Source organism: Camelina sativa, chromosome 5, assembly GCF_000633955.1.
Source record: "Camelina sativa cultivar DH55 chromosome 5, Cs, whole genome shotgun sequence".
Lineage (NCBI taxonomy): Eukaryota > Viridiplantae > Streptophyta > Magnoliopsida > Brassicales > Brassicaceae > Camelina > Camelina sativa.
In genome coordinates this window covers 27,992,613-28,018,430 of record NC_025689.1, presented here as the reverse complement: position 1 = coordinate 28,018,430, position 25,818 = coordinate 27,992,613, and the positions used below count along the sequence as shown (strand labels likewise).

The 25,818-nt window shown below is 33.8% G+C and overlaps 1 protein-coding gene across 2 annotated transcripts; it reads left to right on the top strand.

The window, feature by feature from the left end:
* Nucleotides 22,303-25,812, top strand: LOC104787708. Of its 2 annotated transcripts, XM_010513317.2 has the most exons (6): nucleotides 22,303-22,501; nucleotides 22,831-23,008; nucleotides 23,115-23,176; nucleotides 23,275-24,807; nucleotides 24,884-24,989; nucleotides 25,068-25,812. In XM_010513317.2, the coding sequence occupies exons 2-6, from the start codon at nucleotides 22,849-22,851 to the stop codon at nucleotides 25,685-25,687; spliced, it is 2,481 nt and encodes an 826-aa protein (XP_010511619.1). In that variant the 5' UTR covers nucleotides 22,303-22,501; nucleotides 22,831-22,848; the 3' UTR covers nucleotides 25,688-25,812. The 2 variants fall into 2 exon arrangements, with proteins under 2 accessions (XP_010511619.1, XP_010511618.1); XM_010513316.2 differs by having other exon boundaries at nucleotides 22,303-23,008.

Here is a 25,818-nt window from a genome sequence, read left to right as displayed (position 1 = left end):
TTGGTTTGGTGCAATATCAAATTCGTTAATTATACATTCGGTAAAGCCAAAAAAATCCAACAAAACATGTATTGACCCGTGATTTGGTATTACAAATTGATGTGATCGTGTTTAGAGATCTTAATATACCAAATTTACAAATTGAAGTTATTGGTATAACATGTTGTATATTAATTTTATAGGTGAAAATTACAATTAGGTTATGTATATTATCAATATTATACACTTAGTATTGTTTATATAGTGAATATTGTGTATAAACAATTAAGTTTTAGCCAATTAAATAGTTTGTTATTATTTCCTAAGATTTATGAAACAATAAATAGAGTTTTATTATTTTGTAAACAAATCTAAACTTTTCTTTTGTTAGTTATTAGAATAATTAAAATATAATAGCATTTTCGTAATATGTCACATCAGAACTGGTTAAATTTTTAACAACATAGCTTAAATAAGTATATAGATATATTTTAAAAATATAAACAATGTTGTATCCTAATTTTAATATATATTTGTTATTATTAAATAATTTAGATATGTAAATATTTAATCTTAGTTTTATAAATAAATTTAAGTTTTATAATTTTCTAAATAGTTTGTTATTGTTTCCTAAGATTTCTGAAACAATAAATAGAATCTGTTTAATTATTTTATTACATAATTTCGAAATAATTTTATTATTATTTTATTAAATAATTTCGAAATAATTTTATTAATGATTTCTTGTAATCTAATAAATTAATAATTACTATTTTTTTGGATAATCATTTTCAGGTTACAACAAATTAATATTAAGATTATGTTATTATATTTTATATTAAAATACAGTGGCATTTTGTATAATATTTTACATGGAGTAGGGTTATTTGTTTAAAGGGTTGCTTAAATAAGTATATAGATCCTTTTAAGCTATTTTTCTAATCCATCTTCAAAATTATGATAATTTTTAACAAACAAACAAATTTTCTGGGTCAAAGATATAGTAACTCTTAAGCTAATAATGGCATGACATTCAATCAAAAATGTCGATTTTGTTTATAGAGTGAGTATTTGTAATATCCGTGAACTAAATAGTGAGATTTGGGGATGGGTGTCGATCGATACCAGCTTTTTTGGTTCGACCAAATTGTTTTAATTTGTCGATTTTGGGTTGGCTTGATTCAGTTGAAGTTCCAAACCGACATATTTAATGAGAAAGTCAACCTAGGGTCATAGATTGGAGAGTTGGTCACCGTTTTTGAGAGGAAAAGAGAGAAAAGAGAAGGGTTTGAGAGTTTGATGGTTTTTGGGGGAGATTCTTGGCTTGTTTGGGAGATATGTTCCTGTGGAGGAAAAATTTTGTGCTAGAGAAGAAGGAGAAGCTTCCTAAGGTGCTAGATTCGTCGTGGTTTGGTCAGAACTTTCTGCAAAAGAGGTGGGTACAGGACCATGGCTGATCTAAGCCTGAGATCTCTTATGTTTTGCTTGTTTGGTGCTGTTTTGGTGTTTTTCTGGTTGGTTGTGTTTGCTTTAAGGTCTCTAATGGTTCATGTGGCCTTTGGGTGAGTTCTAGATGGATTGGAATGGATATTCGACGATCGGCTTCGAGCAGAACGCATCTGCGGAGTCGGTGTCGATCGACACCAGGTGGGTGTCGGTCGACACCATGTTGGAGCCAGTGTCAATCAACACCAACTTGTCTGTTGCGTGGTTTCCTGGTTTTTTGTGTTTGTTAAACATTGGAATCTCAGTTGCTTGTGTGTATAGCCTAGTAGATGGGAGGATTGCCTCACTAATTATTTGTGATAATACATACGCATCTCAATTGTTGTTTGTGGTGTTCACTGTGCAGGTATGTGACGTGGAATCATGGCAATGAGGAGGATAATGATCTAGGGTCTCGATTATTGTGTTATGGTTATGTTATTGATGTTGGAACCATGAATAGAGTTATGCTAGGTTGTTGGATAAAATGGTTAAGAATGTTATTGTATTGATGTTATGTTGGTTTTGTATTGTTGGTATGTTTCCGGTGTGCATATTGGTTGTTATTGGTTTATTGATGAATTGTGGTTTAGTTGGTTTAATTAAGTAGTATGGGATGATTAATTATATATTAATATTATTAAAAAAACGGGTCGGGTTGTTTCATTTTGGTAACAGAGCCCTTACGGTTCTAGGATGGTTAAGTGGATGATTTAGAGCGGTTTAGGAATTTAATTGGTTGAATTATTTTCCTATTGTTGGATGCATGATGTTGTGTGATGGAATTTATTATGAGTAGTTAGTCAATTTGCATGTGCTATGGAGTCCTAGTATCATCCTCTTCAAGCCTTCAATGAGATTCCACGGTGAGTTGTGTTCCTTGTGTAGTTAGGAGTTGTTTTGTTTGCTTAGCCTTCTGTTCTTGGTGGTATAGATAGTTAGAGGTGAGGATGCTGCTGGTCGCGGGCGTAGTCGTGGTCGTGGTCATGGTCGTGGACGGGATCAGGTTCCCGAGGCCAGTGAGAGTGTGATCCAGAGCATGGCCAGTGAGGAGGTGGCAGAGTCACAGGTTCATCCTAGAGTGTCTGGAGACCAGGCTGGTTTGGATGTCGGCAGGGCTGATGGGCCCAGTGTCGGTCACGGTGTTGTCCTGGGAGTGGGGGTTGCAGCAGAGGGTGCTCCAGGTAAGGAGGATGTCCTGATGGCTTGCTAGCTCAGGTATTAGCGCGGCTTCCAGCAGTAGTACCGCTAGTCGTTGGTGGGCAGGTTCCAGCAGATTGTAGATATAAATGTGAGGTTCATAGAAGATGGTAGACATACAATTGAAGTGTATAAAAGTGAAGATCACATAACTTCTCTTTTTATTCGTCTTTGTAGGAGACAAAGATCCATGCTTGTGTGAAAAAGAACAAAAATATGTTCAAGAGACAAATAACAGAAGTGAATCCATAGAAAACTTTGGTCTAATGCAATTTTCCTTATAATGTAATGTTCATAAAATTTTCATGAGCTAAAGAACTCTCATATGTTTTTTGTTATCTTACTATAATAATTACCTTTTTGTTTTTCTAAACATACTTGATTTTTTAAACATGTTTTTGTAGAGGAATATAATAGCAGACCTTGATATATATATATAAGGGAGATTTACTCAAATGTACTCTAAATATAGGTAATATTATCATAACCAACAAATCTATTTTTTCTTACTAGAATATTTAAGGTATTTTCAAAATACCCAGCGTGCCCTTAATTTCTGTTACAGGAAACAATAATGCCATTGCCACATCAGAAATCGCTGACGTGTATTAAATAAATCAGCCGTAACGCTTTTACAGAGGTAATGACGGCTGAGTTATGGTATGTTGGAGCTGATTTATGGAAAAAATATTTGAGTAAGAGCGAACGGCTGACTTAGAGCATAACTCAGCTAAGCGTTACGGCTGACTTAATGAAATCTGGCTGACTTATGCCAAAACTCAGCCATTCTTACGGCTGAGTTTTCACCCGATGGTTGAGTTGTCAAAATTTTGGCTGAGTTATCACTACGACACAGCTGAATTAATTTTTTCTGGCTGACTAAGTTATGAACAACGGCTGACTTATGAGATGTCGTTACGGCTGAGTTTTGGTTAAACACTATAACTTAACCGTGATAAGCTGACTTATCAGACAATTTGGCCATTTTACGGCTGACTTAGTAGCAAAAGATTAATTACTAGAATATCATTTAGTTACGGCTGACTTATTAAACGTTACGGCTGATTTACAAATTTTCAGTTGATTAAGCGGCTGAATTTGGCCGCCATTTTTTGCTTTTTAATTATTGTAAGAGTATTCATGTTGCGGCTGAGTTATAATCTTGTTTGATGGCTAATTTAATTAGGCTGATTTACATGTTCATTTGGTGGCTGACTTGCCACTTCGGCGCATCATCCATGTCATCATCTTCTCCGGAAATACGAAACGTTGTTCCTTCGGCTTTTGTTCTTCAACTGGTTAAAAAGTGTTCTTCACCTTGTTCTTCCCCTTGTTTTTCTCCTCGTTCTTAATTTCTTAATTATACTCATTCTTATTAATTTCCTAATTCTTCTTCATTTTCTTTCATGGATCCAGTTCTGGTAATTGTTGTTTCCGTTAATTGGATAAAAAACACAAATATGTATTTAAGCAACACACATGTTCGCGATGTAAACAAGTTGGGCACAATGTGAAAACTTGTCAGATGTAGTATTGTTGTAATACATTTGTTTTATTTTTGTGTAAGAACTCAGCCGTCAAACATTATAACTCAGCCGTCATATTAATCGACGAGACCTTTTGTTTTCCGCTTTCAGATTATTTCTTGTGAAAACTCAGCCACAAAGCACTATAACTCAGTCGTCATATGAATCGACAAGATCTTTCGTTTTCCCATAAATACTATAACTCAGCCGTTTGCTTTCAAATTATTTCTTGTGATAACTCAGCCACAAAGCATTATAACTCAGCCATCATATGAATCGACGAGACCTTTTGTTTTCCCGTAAATAGTATAACTAAGCCGTCACATACCGGAACTCGAAAACGAGGGCGGCTTAAACGGAAACAAACAAGACAGCAACGACGAAGAGATAGAGAGCGAGAGAATATAGCCGGTGGAATTAGGGTTCGGCGACGAGAGAGAGAGAGTTTTTTTTTTGGGTTGTGAACAGTAAAAACCTTTTAGTTTCCCTCTCTTTTGATATAAAGAAGAAACAATCGATTCTAGAATAAAAAAAAGTTGTCTAGTGACGTGGATTATGGAAGATGATGTGTATTTTAATTTGCTGATGTGTGCTTTTTAGTTATTTTCTAATTAAAATTGTAAAAATAAACCCATGGGTAAATTATAATTACATTTAGGACACTAAATATCTGATTTTTAGAAAATTTTTAAATATAAGGAATAAACTAACTTTTGGAGTACATTTAAGTAATTCTTTCTATATATAATTGTTGCTTTCATCCATTTCACTGAAATCGTTTTGCAATATTATACTTATTTATTATTCTCCACCGTTGAAAACTTTCAGAAATTCTTATCAATATCTTTATAATCATCGAATCTATAAAAATGCATATGAAATTTACACTGATAAATTTTTTAAGCAAACTTACAAACCATATTATGAAAATTGCATAACTACCGTCTCATAGGTTGGAGAAGGAAGCACACCAATAATAATACACACTTAACTTGGCCATACTGAAAGTTGGTTGGTGGTAAAAAAACAAATCAATGTCTACAAATAGTTAAAGAAAGAAACAAGATTGAGGGTTGCCAGGGTAAAAAACAAATCAATGTTGACGAAGACTCAAAGAATGAGTACATGGATTAGACCCTAAACCAAACGAGACTACACCAGTAGGATACCAATAAAGTGGCTAAACTTTCACATTTCCAATTCTATGTTTTGTTTTCGATAAACCATTTAAAATTAATAACCAAAAATATCATCTTTCTTTATAGAAAACATGTTTTCAAAAAAAATTATCTATCATAAAACTGTTTTTTTTTAAAGTTACATAAAAGTAAATAGTTAATACAATATAGATGAATCAAATACAAAATAACAAAAATAAAGAAGTCAACTAATTTTGTAATATTTTATTATATCATATGACACACTATGAATTATATTGTGTTTCCTATATATGGGACTTTAGGAATTTTTGGTTCCATCCAGTCCCGTTTTCAGTCGGAAATAAAAAATTTATCCTATAGTTAGAACGTCCCATATTTGGAATGTATTCTGGTATGGATGGGAATTTGAAAATATGTATAGTACAAAATGGGATATAACTGAACGGGATTACGACCGCCCCTAAATATTTGTGGTTGTCTTAAACGAGTTTTAATCAGTTGTATCGATTTTATACTCAATCAATAGTATCGGTTTCATGAGTTGAATAAAAATTTAACCGACTATTAATCCAGTTCAGTTTGATACCCGTTCGATCGCTGGATCATTTGATTTTAAAGTAGAGGTAAAACTTATATTATTTTTAATATTCAAGCATAAATAAACTAGATTGAAACCAAACCAAAAATCAAACTAAATACTCAATTGGTATGAGTTTGAGTTATAAATACTATATTGAAAAGTTTATTTACAAATATAACTCCACACGAATGAGCGGGTTCGCATCTAGTAAAATATTAAAGACAAGTCAGCAAAACTGAAATAGAAAATATATTGTAACCGATTTCTAGCAATTTTTGGACTGTGGGATAGTTAAATTTATTATAACCCATTTCCCTTATAGATTTCTTTCTCTCACATTATTATTACTTTTTCCCATGGAACTATCAATTTCTTTTTTTCTTACTCCAAATGATTTGGGTCGACAAACCTGTTTTTAGTGTATCTTATGACTTTGATATTCACCCAATTTCCTAATTTGTCTTTGCGTTAATAAGTTAACCAAGCTATTTCTAAATGAAAATTCAAGGGGCATTCTCAAAAATACCCCTTTTTCCATATCTCTAAAAATACCCCTTCATGTTGACCATTTTTAAAACTACCCCTCTTTATATACAAAATGACCAAATTACCCTTTTTGAGTGACAGCAAGAATGTACAGTCATCAAAATCGAAAATATTTTCCCGCCAAAAAAATTTCCCGCCAAAATTTTTTTTCCCGCCAAAATCGAAAATTTTTCCCGAAAAAGTTATTTTTTCCCGCCAAAAAAAAAAATTTTCCCACCAAAATCGAAAAATTTTCCCGCCAAAAATATTGAAATTTATACCTTTTAAAAAACTTGTAAATGCTTTTAAAAAGCTTGTAAATGCTTTAAAAGGTTTTTAAACACCTTCTAAACCCTTTTACAATGTTTTTAAAAACCTTGTAAATGCTTTTAAAAAGCTTGTAAATGCTTTAAAAGGTTTTTAAACACCTTCTAAACCCTTTTACAATGTTTTTAAAAACCTTGTAAATGCTTTTAAAAAGCTTGTAAATGCTTTAAAAGGTTTTTAAACACCTTCTAAACCCTTTTACAATGTTTTTAAAAACCTTGTAAATGCTTTTAAAAAGCTTGTAAATGCTTTAAAAGGTTTTTAAACACCTTCTAAACCCTTTTACAATGTTTTTAAAAACCTTGTAAATGCTTTTAAAAAGCTTGTAAATGCTTTAAAAGGTTTTTAAACACCTTCTAAACCCTTTTACAATGTTTTTAAAAACCTTGTAAATGCTTTTAAAAAGCTTGTAAATGCTTTAAAAGGTTTTTAAACACCTTCTAAACCCTTTTACAATGTTTTTAAAAACCTTGTAAATGCTTTTAAAAAGCTTGTAAATGCTTTAAAAGGTTTTTAAACACCTTCTAAACCCTTTTACAATGTTTTTAAAAACCTTGTAAATGCTTTTAAAAAGCTTGTAAATGCTTTAAAAGGTTTTTAAACACCTTCTAAACCCTTTTACAATGTTTTTAAAAACCTTGTAAATGCTTTTAAAAAGCTTGTAAATGCTTTAAAAGGTTTTTAAACACCTTCTAAACCCTTTTACAATGTTTTTAAAAACCTTGTAAATGCTTTTAAAAAGCTTGTAAATGCTTTAAAAGGTTTTTAAACACCTTCTAAACCCTTTTACAATGTTTTTAAAAACCTTGTAAATGCTTTTAAAAAGCTTGTAAATGCTTTAAAAGGTTTTTAAACACCTTTTAAATACTTTTAAAAAGTTTTTAAAAGCATTTACAAGTTTTTTAAAAGGTATAAATTTCAATATTTTTGGCGGGAAAAATTTTGGCGGGAAAATTTTTTTTTTGAAATTGTTTATCAAAAGTTTTTTGACAAAAAAAATTTTGGCGGGAAAATTTTTTTGAAAAATTTTTGGCGGGAAAATATGTCGGAAATTTTTTGGCGGGAAAATTTTGTTTTTCTTTTTATTGAATAAAATAATTTTCATCTAAGGGTAAAATGGTCATTAAAAATTAAAAGAGGGCATAAATAAAAATGGCCAGAAAAAATGGTATTTTTGAAAAGGGATATATCAAAAGAGGCATTTTTAACAAATTCTCAAAATTCAAAGCATTTGTTTTTTTGTTTTTTTTTTCTCTACCATGTGTGAACTTTTCTTTTAGATTACATAAGGATTTTGGTGTCTCCACCTTTCTAAATTATGGATCCTATCTTTACCACTTATTTTAATCAAGGCTATATTGTTTGAATTGAACCGATAAAGTCGATGAATTCTACAAACATCTCTTATATGTTGTGGAGTTGGAGCGACATTATCCCATTCAGGCTGGCTTTCTTAATATCGATCTCAATCTCCAGAAACCAACTATACCATCATTGTGACTAACCCATTGTTCCTTCTTGACTTTTGAGTAAGTTATCTCTCGTTTTCATCTATTGTTCTTTCGGTATATTATAAAATTTATATTTCATATATTTTTTCAATATAGAAAATAATAATAAATACCTTTATAAAATCATATTAGAATGTTGTTTTAATAGGGTAGATATGTTTCATTTTTACTAATTATACAGTGATATGGAACAAACTTATTTTATTCATATTTTTTACAAAATGATTTACTTAAATAGTATCACAAAAGTAAATGATATTAACTTAAATGACTTATTGATAAATGATGCATAGTGGTTTAGCATCAGCTATAATTATTGACTAGGTGATACCCGTGCTACAGCACGAGATTATATATTTTGTTAGTTATTTTTTTTGTAATTTGTATTTTTGTAATATAGTTTTTTATTTTAATTTATTTTCTTTGTTTATATAGTATTTATTTGTATATTTGGGGTTATACAGTAAATTAGAAATCCTAATAGAGTAAGTAGTTTGTAAAATGTAGTTTTTTACGGAAACAAACACACCACAATAGTAGATAGTACGTAGTTTTGTAAGAGAATAGACACTCCGCAATATCGGATAGTAGTTTTGTAAGAGGATAGACACACCCTGCTTCCATGGCTTAATTTATAGTTTGATAAAAATACATGTTTTAACGGATTTAACTCAAAAAAATTTTATATTTTAAATTTTTAAGAATTAAAATATTAATATTACTTAAATATTTTATAGACTTTAAATATATTATAATATTTTAAACTTTCGACGGAGTTCAAATATTTATAATAATTTAAACATTGTATAAAAAATTTAAATATTTATAATATCTTAAACTTTTTTTAAAAACGTAAATATATTATAATATGTTTACTTTTTAAAAGTTTAAATATTTTCAAATATAGAACCAAATTAAACTGTTAAATTTGGATACCTGATAAATCAAGCTTCCTGCTCATTTGTACTCAAAACATTTTAGTCACATATTTATAGTGATTATGAACCATATTCCATAATATTTAGTCGATGTGGGATATACACCTTTTCTGTAAATTAGTTTACAACTTTACATATATATAATTTCTGCGTTTTTAATTCTTTCTATCTATAATACTCACAATTAATTACTAAAATTTTGTTAGGAAATATTATAATATCGGAAATCAAGCAATTTAGTTAGATTTGGTAACTTGAATATTCGTTTTTAAAGATTTTAACTGAATCACTAAATATTCCTTTTAAAAGATTATCTGTTAAGATCAATCTCGGTAATTAAGGAAATATCCGAATTTTTGGTAATTAAAATTTATGGTTTTTATTTAAATACCTTAAAGGAAAATGAAATCAGAGTGTTTGCCTATAAGGAATAACTCTGTTTGGGATCTTAAATAACTAATCTTGAATGAAATAATATACTGGATCCGAAAAGTATTATTCTAGAGTACAAACAGATCCGCGGATTTTTTTCCTTCTGTAGTCGGATATGTAAGGATCCGCGTCCCGACCCGGCAATTTTTTAAGTAATCGACAGAGGGTATTTTCGTCATTTAATGAAATCAAAACTATAGGTTAATTAGATTAAATTTTGTAATTCTCTAATCATTTTTAATGAAAAACCTACCAAAACCAAGTCATGGTCCATTTTTACTCTAGAGAATACTTTTGCTTTAATAGTATAGATATGGTAATCAAATAATTTGACGAATCAATAAAACTAACACAATTTTATTTTAGTTTGCATCACTTCAAAAATATATAACAGAAAATATAAATTTACATAACTTAATATAATGATACAAATTAAATATCAATTAAATAAATGATACAAAATTGATCTCAATAATAAAATGATGCTAATTAACACATATTTGATTCAAAATTAAATAAATACATGTATTTCATAGTTTTATTGATATATGTTGCATATAGTTGATGCAATTCAATCTTAATTTACATGTATCAAAACTCAAAATATTCAATATTGATATTTTTTTATCCTCAAAGGATCAATTAGTTTTTTTTCATTTCAAATCTAAGATATATTTCTATTTCTCAGACTATTATTATTAGAAATTTCTATTATTAATTATTTAAAGATACGAAAATAATAATTATAAACAAAAAAAATCGTAAATATATATTTTCTTTTGGAGTACTCCAGATGTGGTGTTAATATTTAAAATATGGAAACATGTTTTCTTTAATTTTTTAAATTCCTCATTTTTATTAGAAAACACTTGTATTGAAACTTTTTTTTTGTTTACCTGAAAATTTGTTTGCACATTACTAACTATTGTTCTAACTTCTAACTACTCGAATAAAAATATATTTTTGGATTATTTAAAGGTGAAAGTGCTTCTCCATATTAACAACAGGAAAAAAAAATAAAAATTGGGAATGATCAAAATAAAAATTGGTAATGTCTTCCTTTCTCGTTGTGGAAAAAAAAATATGGAGTAGCGTCGTGATCTTATTAAAAAACGAAAAGCCTTTTTCACTACGTTAGACACTCCTTATAAGTTTTTTAAAATTAAAATATTTAATATTTTAAAAAAATTCGCCATTAAAAAAACTTAATAAAGAGATGTTATGTTTCTCCCTCTCTCATGTTTTCTTTTTATTTTTAAAATTTACATACCACTGCTGGAGTCTCTCCCCAAATTTCTAACTAATATAAAGATAAAAATAATAAAAAAAGAGAAGAAAGGAAGGAGAATCGATTCTCATTTGGAAATTCACGTGTCAAAATTTTATTGGTTTTTCTAATTTTTTATTTAAAATTACAAATAAATTATATTAAAAATCTTAAAATAATACTCTTTCTGTCCCTAATGGATTGATGTTTTGACACTATCACACATACTAAGAAAAATTTATACATATTAGAAAAAGTTAAATTTTTATTTCTAAATTAATTTATAATTACTTTTGGTAGATAGAAAAACTATAAAACATTAGATAAATGCTATATGTGAAAAAGTATAAAGTAGAAAAATTGTTTTAGTTTTTAAATCTACAAAAAATCAATATTTTAGGAACAAAAATAAATACTACTAACATCAATCTATTAAGGCATATTCATCAATCATATTTGGTGAATGTCTTCTAATTTAAAAGAAAAAGAAAAATTAAAAAAAATAGGAGAGAGAGTGTGATAATGTGTCTGTACACATTAAGACACACTCAGACTCTCATCTGCCAGATGTTTATTTTTTTAGTAATTTATATTTCTAAATAAATCAATTATATTAAAATATTAATATTGTTAAAATTTGACCCATTTCATTTCATGGTATTACCGATGTGGATGATCTTAGGGACAGAGGGAATATTAGTGAGAGACTCACACGTCTCTGCCAATACTCCTGCTCTTAGACTCTGTTTAAAAGTATGTGAGAGAAATTGAGTAATTTAATTAGGTTACTAGCTGTAGATTCCCCTTAGTTGAAGAACCGGGTTAGTTCTTCAAATTTAAACTTTGAACCAAACCCACCTGCATGTGATGACTATTTCTGTATTAATACATATATGATATATCTGTGAGTGGTTTACTATTTAACTTCCTTTTACCAACAAAACACATTATTTACACAGGTTTGCAAAAGCTTTTCGTTCATAAAACCAAAGTCCTCTTTTTTTCAGGCTCAAAAGCCCAACATCTTTTGCATGTGAAATATGAAGAAAAAGTAGGTTGTCTAACTCTTATGGATATATCAAAATTTTATCTTGTTCATACAGTTCTATATAAAACTTATTTTTCAGAAATTATGATTTTTAGTGAAAGATGTTTTGGAGATTAGACTAAAAAGGTTGCTATATATATTTATGTTTTCAGCAACTTCTGGATATAATTTGTTGTATATATTATAACAAACTAGTTTTTCATATGTCCACAATTGTTATGTTATGCATATATATTTTGAAAATAGTAATATGTGTTTTGGTTCTTGTAAATCATGTATCTTCTTTTTTTATAAGAACAAATATAATAGAAAACTATATTATATAAGCAACATGACATGTAACTAAAAAACATCACATATATCTCTTAACATGATGACTGAGTTCTACAGAAAGCACCATCTTGGTCAAAGTGTTACTTTTTGTAAATGGTAAAATTGGCTTAACTGTTTCCAGTTTTTTACAACAGCTTAACTATTTCTATTGTTATGACATATTTGTGTAATTTTTTCTTTCTCATGAACTTACTATTTGCTTTTCTTACCTTTGGAATAATTTCAATTGGGATTTTCAGACAGTTATTTTACAAACCTTTTGTAGGTTAGAGGCTTAGAGCTAAGCAAAAAATACACACACACACACATATATATAATATTGAATGTATGTGTATGTATATACATGTATATATATATTGACACCACGTATGTGTATATATTATTATTATGTGTTTTGTGAAATTTGCTACATATACTTTCGGAAAATGGTTGGTCTATCAAACTTTTTTATATTTCAGAAATGGGAAAATCACGTTTTAAACATTCAGAGTGTCACTGAGTAGCAATTTAAAACTAGAGAGAATTTTACTAACATGATAAACCTTTAAAATGATGTTACTAACACTTTGAATCTTTAAAATGATTTTACTAACACTTTAAACTTTAAAACTAACTTTCATTTTTGTACCGCCATAAAAAGTAACGGAATAATAATATCCGTCAACGCGAAATAGTTAAAATATGTTGGTTTAATTTAAAATTTAACAAGTTTTAGTTTTTATAAATAAATAAAAAAGATAAAAAAATAAATTTGTGTTCATCTTTATTGTAGACAAAACTTTTACTACGTTACTATCCACATGATCACCAAAATGAGTGAAACACAAAAGAAACCAATGAGTGCATCAGACTACGTCAAGAATCAACCACATTTACAAGGAAAGCAATTAACCACTAGCAACCAATTATCTCCGTTGGCGGAATTTCCTCCTCTATCCTATGCAAAAGCCGTCAACCCCCAGCCACAAAAAATATCCAATCCATCCACCTCACAAAAAACCGTAGACCAAAAATCGTCCTACTTCCTTAAACCACAACGCCAACACCTTATTACAACCTCATTCACCAAACCAATATCCCTTAAAGACCTAACCCAATATACCAACCGCATATTTTACGAAGAAAGCCAATATCTTACTGACAACCTTACCAAAAACCGCACATTCTACGAATTCATTCTCGTAGACACCAAATCAGTAGAAATAACCCACCATACCGACAAGAATGACCCAAACCTCATTTCCTACTCCACCTGCAAAATTCTCAAAGTATGCAATCCCCAAGATCTCGGATTCATAAACCTGCACACTGCAAAAGAATTCTCCATCCCGGGGTTCCATATTCCAAGATTTACCTACATAGATTACCAGAAAGCCTTTCTCCACACCTTTTACTTACGAACCTATGATCACTCCTGGTTCCTCTCCTTCGACTTTCATTGCCCCAAGACAATACCAGGATGGTTCTACGAATGGTGGTACTGGTTTGGCCCAACTGATGACATATATCCTCCCCAAATACCCAAGATTTCACTACCCTACTACACTAAACACGAAAAGCACCAACTCATCGGCCCTCTATCACATAGATACCAACTCATCGGCCCTCTAACCGATCTTATCGATGCCTCCTGGTCTTACAGCCTGGAACACCTATGCTATCAACGTTTTGAACACCTATGCCATCAGCTATACTTATACAACAATCTATAACCTCACGAGTATCTCATATGTTTAATATCAGTCTTTTCCGTGTATGATCACTAATAGTCATTCTCTAAATTTTAATGTTATACTGTACATAAGCAATAGAAACATGCATTTGTCATTTGTGATACATACTCTAAAAAAATGATATTTATAACAGGGGAGAGATATCATTTAAACAATTAAAAAAAATCACGTATACCATTCCGTTAATAAAATTAAAAAACACCATGACTGTTTAACTTTTCACTCTGATGTTAAATCAAACCACAGTATTCGAGAGAATGCACCAGGAATTTTTGTCTCTTCATCTTGGTCAAAATGTTACTTTTTTTACAAATAGTAAAATTTGCTAGACTATTTTTCTTTATTTTTGACAAAATTAGATCCCTTCTTTTCTGTTTCCTTTTTAGCATCGCTTCGTGTTGGAAATTTTCAAACAGTTATGTACTTATGTTCTCAAAAATTTTCAATTTATAGCTAAACAAAATATTTTTTAATATTGAATGTATATATGTGTATACATATCAATTACAAGAAAATAATTGGTACTGTGATTTTAAATATAAGTGGGGGAATACTTTAGATTCCTAGCGTGTATGGGTTTCTTGTCCGTGACATTTCAGAATTCGTCAGACAGAAACAAAGACGCAACTCTGTTTTTTTTTTTGTCTTATTACATTTCGAACTTTTTACACCTATCTATAGTCTATACACATTAACACATACCCATTTATTTATATATAGTTCACTATTATTTTCCTAGAAACAAACTATACAAATAATGAAGCTCTTGAGTCTTTGCGCCACAAAAGTCGCAACAACGTTGGATATAGGTCTTGATAAAAGTTTAAAAAATTTGAACGATACTCTCATCCAAATGTGGATTATTAGAGTTGTCTTATTACTCGAATCGAGCTTATTTGATTTGCTGTAAGTTAAGAGAACACTTGTAGTTTAGGAGTACATATAGCTTTTACTGGTTGAACCAAGGACCTTCCAAAGGAATACTGTGCTATAGGTTCTGAGTTCATGTCTCTGTCATTGGGAAAAGACTAGTTTATTCTAATCCCATACTCGAGAGGATTAAAAACAAAAAAAAAAAACGTTTGGTAGAAATAGTCTTTTTGTATGCGATTTGCTATATAACATTTTGGTAACTAGCCAAGTCATCACCAAAGTAATATCTTCCTAAGTTTTTTCTTATAAAATAACCTAATGAATTACAAAAAAGACTTGGGATAGATTAAAGATTTATGAAATTTTCATAACCTTTTTGCAGCTTTGCAAGATAATTTCAGCTATAATTACTTTTTTTTTTTGTCAAACTATTTCAGCTATAATTACATGTTTCCATTTTTGTATATTCAGAAAAAAACATGATGAACAGTTTTCGAAATTCACATCTTGAGTACTACTCTTACTTGATACAATGATATAATTTTGGTTCATGAATCTAACCATAAGCTATACATAACATATGGACCTTTCACACAGTCTAGACTATAACGTAATTTTTATCTACTGGTTCGTGACCTATAACCAAAAAAATTACGCAGCTCCTCCCTATATTAAATTGTTATTGCCCAAGGAGACAAGCAAGTACCACAACCTCTAAAAAAACCCATCACACCGTGGTCATACCCACAAGGTCAGGTCATTGTTTAGCTTCTTCAAAAATGGCAATCTTTTTCTTGTTTCTTTCTTTTGTACTACAAAATAATTATACTCAGATGTTGTCCACATGTCGTTTATTGGTTGGCCACGGAAAAAATCATGCCATCGTATTACAGTATTATTTTTCAGGATTTGGTTATAAAAGAAGACTTTTAGTTTTTTTTTTTTTTTTTTTTTNAACAAAAACCAATAAGAAGTTGGAACTGAGAAACGGACTACAGATGAAGCTGGATTCCCCAAAAACGAGAAACAGAAACCTCGAACCTTTCACCTTATTGTCAATGTTCGTTTTTCGGAACCACATTTTACGCTTCTAATATCTGAGAAACCTTTTTTAAAAAAAATTTACTTTTAGTTTTAAAAGAAATCTGAAAAATCTTATATAATCACCCTACAATAATTATCCGAATAAATATTAAGTTCAGATCATTTCGGTTATTGAAGTAGTTCAATACTTCAATTAGGTTTTGTATTTACAATTCGTAAAAATATTTGGTTTCGGTTTGGTTCTCAGTTTTAGTAGTTTGATACTATATTTTTTTTTTTTGTGGATTTGTTTAGACAGTTTAAGAAAAAGAAATTCAAATTTTATTTAGAAAAAACTTTATTTGTTCATAGCTTTTTTGTCCAAAAAAAAAAGAAATTTGTTCATAGCTTCTAAACCGGATACTTTGGTTTATTCTGGTGATACGGTTTGGATTTTCTGGTTGATCGGTTTTTGAAAAATTATACCAATATAATCATCCGAACAACATATTTGATTCATGTCGGTTCAGTAATCATTCTTTTAATCTGGTTGCAATCCGTACAAATATTTGGTTTGGTACGGTTATCAATTTCTAAGAATAATTTTAATATATTTTCGTAATTTACTTTGGTTAGACAAATACTATGTACTAGGTACTAACCTGTAGAAAATTATAGGCTGAACTTTTTTTTGATAAAAATTTGTAATAATTTATTTTGTTATTATGTTATTTATAATAGTTTGTGATTAAAAATTTAGTTTGCATATACTATAATTTTGTATTTTAAAAATGATTATTGAATACGTGTCAATCAAATATTTGCATGTAATAAATAAAATTATTTAAACCTTTATCAAATTAAACGTAATCCTTGCTATAGTTGTGAAGTAAGTATAAAGATATAAGTAAGAAAGAATAATTAAATATAGCTAGCAAAAGTTTTTAAAAAATTTCTTTAACCTGTAGTGGAAAACTTTTTGATAAAATTTGTTGTTGTAGATTTTATTAGATTTAATTTTTAAAATTTTAACTGTTTTACTATTTATTTAAAAGTATGAATTATTTTTGATTTTAATAGATTTTTTTTTGGCTTTTCTACTATTTATATTATTTGATGTGACCTCTATTTTCGTTTTTTAATTAATTATATTGAATATATTTTTCTATATATTTTAAAATTAGTTTCATATATTTGTACTTCTCACTTAATATACTTTTGAAATTCAGTGAACCAAATCAATAACCGACCCCGTCTGGCCGTCTAATACATAGTAATTATTAGGATATGTGTCAATCTTATGTTTCCTATATTCACGTAGATATGATGTTATCTTCTAGCTAGGCAACTCTGTATAAATACTCTGTTAACATTATGAATACACAACACATTACTTTCGTATATGAACATTACATGGTATCAGAGCCATAAAATCCTCTGACCTAATTTTCTTTCCAACACCGCCGTTGTTCTCAAACAACCGCCGTCGTCGTATACTTCTATTACAGCCGCTACCACCGTTGTTCTTTTCCAACCGCCGTAGCCGTCAATCTCTCTGTTTCAACCGATCTTCTCTGCAACTCTACTATGGTGGCTCCTCCACACACACAGATCGCTGTTGCCTCATCACCATCTCCGTATACTCTGAGTTCTTCTGACAATCCAGGAGCTTTGATCTCCTCTGTTATTCTACAGGAAGATAATTACACTGAATGGGCCACCGAGTTACGCAACTCACTGCAAGCAAAACATAAGCTGGAGTTTATTGATGGTACTATTCCAAAACCTACTACTGAACCTGATTTGAGCTTGTGGCGTGCTGCGAACTCTATGATTGTGGGGTGGATTCGAACTTCTATTGATCCTAAGCTTCGCTCCACAGTCTCCTTCATCGCCGATGCTTCAACGTTGTGGGAGAGTCTTCGCTCTCGGTTCTCAGTCAGTAACGGTGTTCGTAAGCAAGTTCTCAAAGACGAGATTGCTGAGTGTAAACAAAACGGCCAGTCCGTTATGGACTACTATGGTCGTTTGTCGAAGTTATGGGAGGAGCTACAAAACTACAAGACTGGTTGTGATTGTACGTGTGCTGCTGCTCCGGGTATCGCTAAAGACCGTGAAGATGACCGCATTCATCAGTTTCTTTTTGGTTTGGATCTTCCGCGTTTCAGCAACATTTGCTCCACCATTACTGGAGAAAACCCCAAGCCTCCGCTTACTCAAGTCTACTCGCGGGTTATTCGGGAGGAACAAAACCTTAATGTTGCTCGTTCCAAGGAGATTGTCAAACCAGAGGCGATCGGTTTCACCGCCAAAACAGAGGTTCCTGTTCATGCTGCTGCTGTTTCCGGTCCACGTTTTCGTGATCGCTCCTCATTATCATGTACACACTGTCATCGTCAAGGTCATGAAGCTTCTGAATGCTTTCAGCTGCATGGCTTCCCGGATTGGTATTTCGATAATAAAGGTGGTACTAGACCCGACACCAGAGACAACTCTAATCGGTCGGTTCAGCGAGGAGGTTGCCCAACAAGGGGCATTGGTCGGGGTCGGGGTCGAGCTAACAATGCTCGCGTTGCATCATCCGAGACTGGCAACAATCAGATAACACAACTCATCAACCTACTTGAAGCTCAACGTTCCAACACGTCTTCAGAAAAATTGTCGGGTAAAACTCATTTGTCTGATGTTGTCTTAGATACAGGCGCCTCTCATCACATGACGGGTGATCTTTCGATTTTGGTAGATGTCTTTGACATTATCCCCTCACCTGTTACTAAACCCGATGGTAGTCCTTCACGGGCTACCAAATGCGGCTCTCTTCCCTTGAGTTCTGCCTATCTCCTCACCAATGTTTTATTTGTTCCTGATTTCAACTGCACCTTGATCTCAGTTTCAAAACTTCTCAAACAAACCGGATCCATTGGAATTTTTACTGATACTCTTTGTTTCTTACAGGACCGTTTTTCGAGGACTTTGATTGGAACGGGTGAAGAACGTGAGGGAGTGTACTATTTTACGGGAGTGTTAGCTGCCCGGTCTTACAAGGCATCTGCATCTCCTAAGGCTTCTAGTGGTTTGTGGCATCGTCGTCTCGGTCATCCTTCCCCTGGTGTTTTAGTTTCTTTAAGCGAGTGTGTTGATTCTTCTAGGAACTTTGAGGATTTAAAAAGTTGTGACATTTGTTTGCGTTCTAAACAAACTCGCGATGTTTTTCATGAGAGTAATAATAAAGCTACGGATTGTTTTTCTCTTGTTCATTGTGATGTTTGGGGTCCCTATCGTACCCCTTCTACAACTGGTGCTACGTATTTTCTTACATTGGTTGATGATCACTCCCGTGCGGTTTGGACATACCTCATGTCTGCTAAATCGGAAGTGTCACAACTGATTCAAAATTTTTGTGCTATGTCCGAACGTCAGTTTGGAAAACCCGTCAAGTCTTTTCGTACAGACAACGGCACTGAGTTTATGTGTCTCTCCTCATATTTTCAAGAACATGGCATCCTTCATCAGACATCATGCGTCGATACTCCTCAACAGAATGGACGGGTTGAACGCAAACACCGGCATATTCTCAACGTTGCTAGAGCCTGTCTCTTCCAAAGTCATATGCCGGTTACATTTTGGGGAGAAAGCATTCTCACCGCAACTCATCTAATAAACCGCACTCCGTCTTCACTGTTACAGAACAAGACTCCTTATGAAATTTTATTTGGTCGTCGTCCATCCTATGATATGATTCGCACATTTGGTTGTTTGTGCTACGCTCATCTTCGATCCAGGGATAAGGACAAGTTTGGACCTCGCAGTCGGAGATGTGTCTTTGTTGGGTACCCGTACGGTAAAAAGGGATGGCGTTTATATGATCTTGATACCAAGAAATTTTTCGTTAGCCGAGATGTCCGGTTTCAAGAAGAAATCTTTCCATTTCTCCATCAACCGTCATCTCTGCCCTCTGCTTCTCCGTCTCTTCCCGTCGTGTTTGATGATGACTGGGTGTCCCCACCCTTGTTGGTTCCAACTGTTATGCAGCCGATCTCTCTACAAGAGGATTCTCCTGCTGTGTCACCTCCGCCCATATCACCATCCTTGTTGGTACCCGATACTGTGACAACTTCCCCAATCACGGAGAGTTCTCCCTCTTCGCCTTTGTCGTCTTCGGTTCCTTCTCCTGTTCTGGAACAGTCGGATGCTATGTCACCATCTACACCTGGTTTACCAGAACTTTTGGGCAAAGGACAACGCAAGAAGTTCCCGTCTATTTTGCTTAAGGATTTCGTCGTCCCCCCTGTACACTCCTCTCACGTTCTCACTCCTAGTTCTCCTGAATCACTGTTCTCCTCTACGGTTTCTGGTAAGATCCTTTATCCAATCTCGGATTATTTGTCTAATGAAGGGTTCTCTGCAAATCATATTGCTTTCATGGCCGCTATTTTAGATAGCAACGAACCTCGACATTTTAAGGAAGCGGTTCGCATCAAAGAGTGGTGCGACGCTATGCGCAAAGAGATCGAGGCTCTTGAGGCTAACCATACGTGGGATGTTACCGATCTCCCTGCGGGTAAGAAGGCCATCAACAGCAAGTGGGTGTACAAACTGAAGTTTAACTCTGATGGCTCCCTTGAACGCCATAAAGCTCGTCTTGTGGCCATGGGTAATACACAGAAAGAGGGAGTCGATTACAAGGAAACCTTTGCACCGGTTGCAAAAATGACTACCGTTCGGTCTCTTCTCGGTGTTGCTGCTGTTAAGAATTGGGAGGTTCACCAAATGGATGTCCATAATGCGTTTCTGCATGGGGATCTTGACGAAGAGGTTTATATGAAGCTTCCACCGGGTTTCAAGTCGAGTGATCCGAATAAGGTGTGTCGCCTTCGTAAGTCGTTGTATGGTCTTAAACAGTCACCCCGCTGTTGGTTCTCAAAGCTCTCGACAGCACTTCGTACGTTTGGCTTCAAACAGAGTTACCAGGATTATTCCTTGTTCACTTTGATTCGCGGGGATTCTATTTTGCATATTCTTGTTTATGTTGATGACTTTGTCATTGTTGGGAATAATTTGGAGGTTCTTAACAAGTTCAAAGTGCAGCTCAGCAATTGCTTTCACATGAAGGATCTTGGGAAGCTGAAATATTTTTTGGGCCTTGAGGTTTCGCGAGGCAAAGACGGGTTCTGTTTATCTCAACGGAAATATGCCTTGGACATTATTCATGAGACGGGTATGTTGGGAGCTAAGCCGGTTTCGACTCCTATGGAGCTCAATCATAAGCTTGGATCAGTGAAGGGTCCTCTCTACGCCAATCCGGACCGATATCGTCGCTTAGTAGGTCGTTTTATCTACTTAACCGTCACTCGCCCGGATTTGAGTTATGCAGTGCATATTCTTTCACAGTTCATGAAGTCTCCTCTAGTCGCACATTGGCATGCTGCTGTCCGCCTCGTGTGTTATCTCAAACGCTCTCCTTCTCAAGGCATATTCCTTCGGTCCGATAGTTCCCTCACACTCACTGCTTATTGTGACGCCGATCACTCTGCCTGTCCTCGCACTCGTCGGTCACTCTCTGCATATGTTATTTATTTGGGAGACTCGCCCATTTCTTGGCGTACAAAGAAACAAGATACGGTGTCGAGTTCGTCGGCAGAGGCAGAGTACAGGGCGATGGCTTACACTCTTAAAGAGGTCAAGTGGTTGAAGGGTTTAATGGAGGACCTCGGGGTGGATCATTCTCAACCGATTCCATTCTACTGTGACAGTCAAGCGGCCATACACATAGCTGCTAACCCTGTTTTTCATGAAAAAACGAAGCATATAGAGAGGGATTGCCATCAAGTTCGTGATGCCGTCCATGATAAGTTGATTACTACTGTTCACATTTCAACAAAGGAACAAGTTGCTGATCTTCTCACTAAGTCGTTGCTTGCGCCTAGTTTTCAAACATTGTTATCCACGTTGGGTGTCCGGGATTTCGTTCCACCAACGTGAGGGGGGTATTAGGATATGTGTCAATCTTATGTTTCCTATATTCACGTAGATATGATGTTATCTTCTAGCTAGGCAACTCTGTATAAATACTCTATTAACATTATGAATACACAACACATTACTTTCGTATATGAACATTACAGTAATAAAGAAAAAAAAAAAAACAATTTGATCTTTTGCATATATGTTTGTCTTTCTTTTTCTCCTCGAGAAGCTCTTTAAACTTTCTCTAGTCCTACTTGTATCGGCTACTTAACCTTTTGTGCGCATGCTTCTCTCTCTTCTGTAACAATCTCTCTCGAGCCCCTTTCACCGCCAGTGAGTGACAACAGAAGAGAATCACAGTAATTATAATTTTTACACAACAAGTCTCTGTCTCTCTCTCTAATCTCCCCCTTCATCTCTCTTTCAATCACTTCTCGTCACTATCGTTTTGCTTTTGTCTCCTTTCACTTTATTTTTTTCATTCTAACTCCTCTCTCCCCAACCCCAAGTCCCAATTGCGAATATTACCCGTTGAGTTCTCAATTCTTGACACCAAAAACTTTTTCCTTTCCTTCTTCCTAAAAAGCTCTAAATGTAATGATTCTTCAGTTTCTTTCTTCTTTCACTGTACCATTTGTCGTTTTCTTCATTTCCAACTGTCTTCTTTCTTTCCTTAATCTCGTAACTAAAAGCTATATTGATAATGTTGTATTGGTGTTGTTGTACATTCATCATCTCACTGAGAGATTCCCCAAAATTCACAAAAGCTGAGTGACTTTTTCTATTAAAGAATCATAATTTTGTTCTTCTTTTCTCTGGGTCTTTGCTTCGTTCTTGATTATATGATTAAAGCCTTGGGATTTTGAGGCAATGTACGTTTTTTACAGTGTTTGAGATCTCTCTGAACTTGTGGGTTTTGTTAGGGTTTCTTAGTCTTCTTGATGACGGGTGAGTTACAAGAGACGACGGCGCCGTGTGCTGCCATTACTGAGAAACGGCCTAGTCGACTCGGTGGCTGCGTCGGTGTTTTCTTTCAGCTCTTTGATTGGAACCGAAGATTTGCTAAAAAGAAGCTCTTTTCCCGTAAATCACTCCTTCATGGTTTGTCTTTCTGTCTCTTTTGTCTCTCTGTCTCTCTCTTTCTCTGTCTCATGTTGTGTCTGATATGTTGTTGAGTTAGTGTGTAATGAAAGTTTGTCTATGGCAGGGAAACAAGTTTCTAAGCGGTTTGGAGGCAATGAGAAAATGCTCAAATCAAAGCTAAATCTGGTGAATGTTTCTTACTTTTGTTAAAGTTTATATCTTTGAGTTTGATTCAGTTGTTGACAGCGAACTAATACTACTGTTGATTGAATTGACTGAATCAGATTGATGATGAGAACAGAGGAAGTTTTCCTAATAGAGGTGAAGTTGGAGAGATTAAAAAGAACGATATGAGGTCTCCTAGTTTAGTAGCACGTTTGATGGGGCTTGAATCAATGCCATCAAATCATAGAGACAAAGGAAAGAGTAAGAAGAAACTGAAGATTCAAGATAACGATAGATGTGATGTGTTTGGTGGGTTAGGAGAAGATGATGAAGAAGAAGAGAATGGTTTTGATAAGTTAAGACCACAGAAGATGCAGAGAACAACAGGAGTTTGTGATAGGCGTGTTGCGGTTAAGAAGTTTGGTTCTGAAGCGTTGCAGATTAAGAACGTTTTGACTCGAGTTAGGAAACATCATCAGTATAATAATAGCAGTCATCATCAGCATCAGAAACTTGCTTCACCTGTTAGAAGCCCGAGGCTTAATAGGAGGAGTTCTAGGTTAATTGATGCTGCTACTAGGATTTTGGAACCAGGGAAGAGAAATGCCAAATGCGCTATTGCATATCCTGGTTCTTCAGGTGTTAGAAGATGTGACAATGCAGCGAAAGAACTAGCTGAAGTTGTTGTGTTACCTGAGTTTCAACGTGGTTATTACAACAATAGTGTTGCTTCTTGTAAAGCATGTGGTAGCAGTTTGGTTGATGTGAATGGTTCAAGTTCTGTAGCTGAAGAAACTGTAAAGAACATGCCATGTGTGTCTGAATCATCTCCTTTTCAACGGAGTAAAAGAAATGTGTTTTGGAGGAATGAAGAATCATCATCTGTCTCTCTTTCTGCTAAAGACAGTACAGATCAAATGGGGAGAAAAGCTCTACACCACGCTCGATATGACTTCAGTGGGAAGGTGTTGCAGAGGGAAAGGTTTCCTCCTGAAGCTAGATGTTTTACCTTACAAAGCAAAAGAGGTTGTTCTTTACCAGCAAATGCAATCAACTGTAAAGAGAAGGGCTTTATAGCGATGAGTAGAGCTTCACCTAGTAGGAATCATCACTCTGATTTGAAGCTTCAGAAAAAATCTGCTGAAGAGTCTAATAATAGATCAGGATTAAGTAGTCCAGCGCGGAAAAGAAGGCTAGCTTGCGATAGTGGTCATGAACGAGGAAGTAGCTTTATGAGTCCAGTTCCAAGAAGATCAGATGATGAATACTCTTGTGCATGTAGTAATGTCCCCAACGGTAGTAATGAAACTGCATTTTCTCCATTGAAACCTGGTTGTTCCTCTCGTAGAAACTATAGCCAAGGCTGTAAAAGCAAAGAGAGGATAAGAGTTCAACGTGTGCCACATCAGATGGTGGAAAGAACTCCAAGAACATCGTTTACGAGGCCACAGCTTGATTTTGGTACTCTGGGGTTGATTCAGCAAAAGTTGAAAGACTTGGCTTCTAAAGAAGAAGATGATAATGCTGTGGGAGGAAGTGCTTTGCCCAATAAACCAGCATCTTTGATTCTCCATGAATTGCTATCTTCTTTAGCTTTGGAGCAGCGGTATATTCGAGATATCGATATGCCTTACGCAGACACAGCTTATCGGGTATGTGTATAATCTGCAAGGACTTCACCTTTTAGCAATTTCCATCTTTATTCATAATGTTTCTTGTTTGCTGCAGAGGAAATGCAAAACAGCATACAGTGAATACACGAGCCCAGGTTCTGTACTTGATGCATCTTTCTCCAATGAGAGTTGCTTTTCTAATAGCTTTGACAATATCTCAGGTATGTAACTGATATCTGCAGAAAGAAAAAAGTCTAGTTCTAGAATCTAAAACCTGAAACTGTTGTTATGATTTGTAGTTCCAGGACAGATGAGGCTACCACTAGAGGTTACAGAACCTGACTGGGACATTCTTGAAGATTCTGCAACTTCATTCAAGAACTCAGAAAGCGGTAGTAATTATCAAGCGATCGCCAATCTTGTCAACCATATCTCAAACGTCCTGCGCTGTTTAAGCAACACGGGTCTCATTTTAACGCAGCAGAGATTCACAATTGCAAGAGAAGTCATAATCCACACTGAGCTATTGGTTGGTACGACAACTACACAAGCATACTTCATTGGTCCAGAACTCTTCGATGAACTCATGATCTACGCAGCTCGTTCTGATCATCTAGTCAATCTCCCTGGACTAACAGGAGGGTTCCTTGTGGATGCCATGATTGAACACTTGGAAGAAAGAAACATTTCCTGTGGAGGATTCAAGCCTTTGATTGCTAAACCTGACGAGTTGATACGTGGTGTACTCGAAGAAGTTCCAAAGTGGGGAAGATTAGCTCGGATTAGTACGGATGACGTTATCGGTATCGAGATGGAGAAATGGATGGATGTTGAAACCCATTTATTTGGAGTCGAATCAGAGATTGCTTATGAAATACTTAAGTGTCTAGTGGGAGAGTTAACAACTGATCTCTTCTAGAACCAACAACGATCTAATGTTTCGTCAAAATAGTATGTGTAATTTCACCATTCGTTATGCTATCCAACGATACTGATCAATGTATGTGTTTTTAGCTTTTCTGATAACTACGCAAAGTTTTATCATTGTTC

Bases quoted from the DNA above. Each gene is read 5' to 3' on its own strand.
- LOC104787708 (XM_010513317.2), top strand. From the start codon at position 22,849: ATGACGGGTGAGTTACAAGAGACGACGGCGCCGTGTGCTGCCATTACT. The intron at 23,009-23,114 runs GTTTGTCTTTCT...TGTCTATGGCAG, and splicing joins CCGTAAATCACTCCTTCATG to GGAAACAAGTTTCTAAGCGG. The intron at 24,990-25,067 runs GTATGTAACTGA...TATGATTTGTAG, and splicing joins TAGCTTTGACAATATCTCAG to TTCCAGGACAGATGAGGCTA.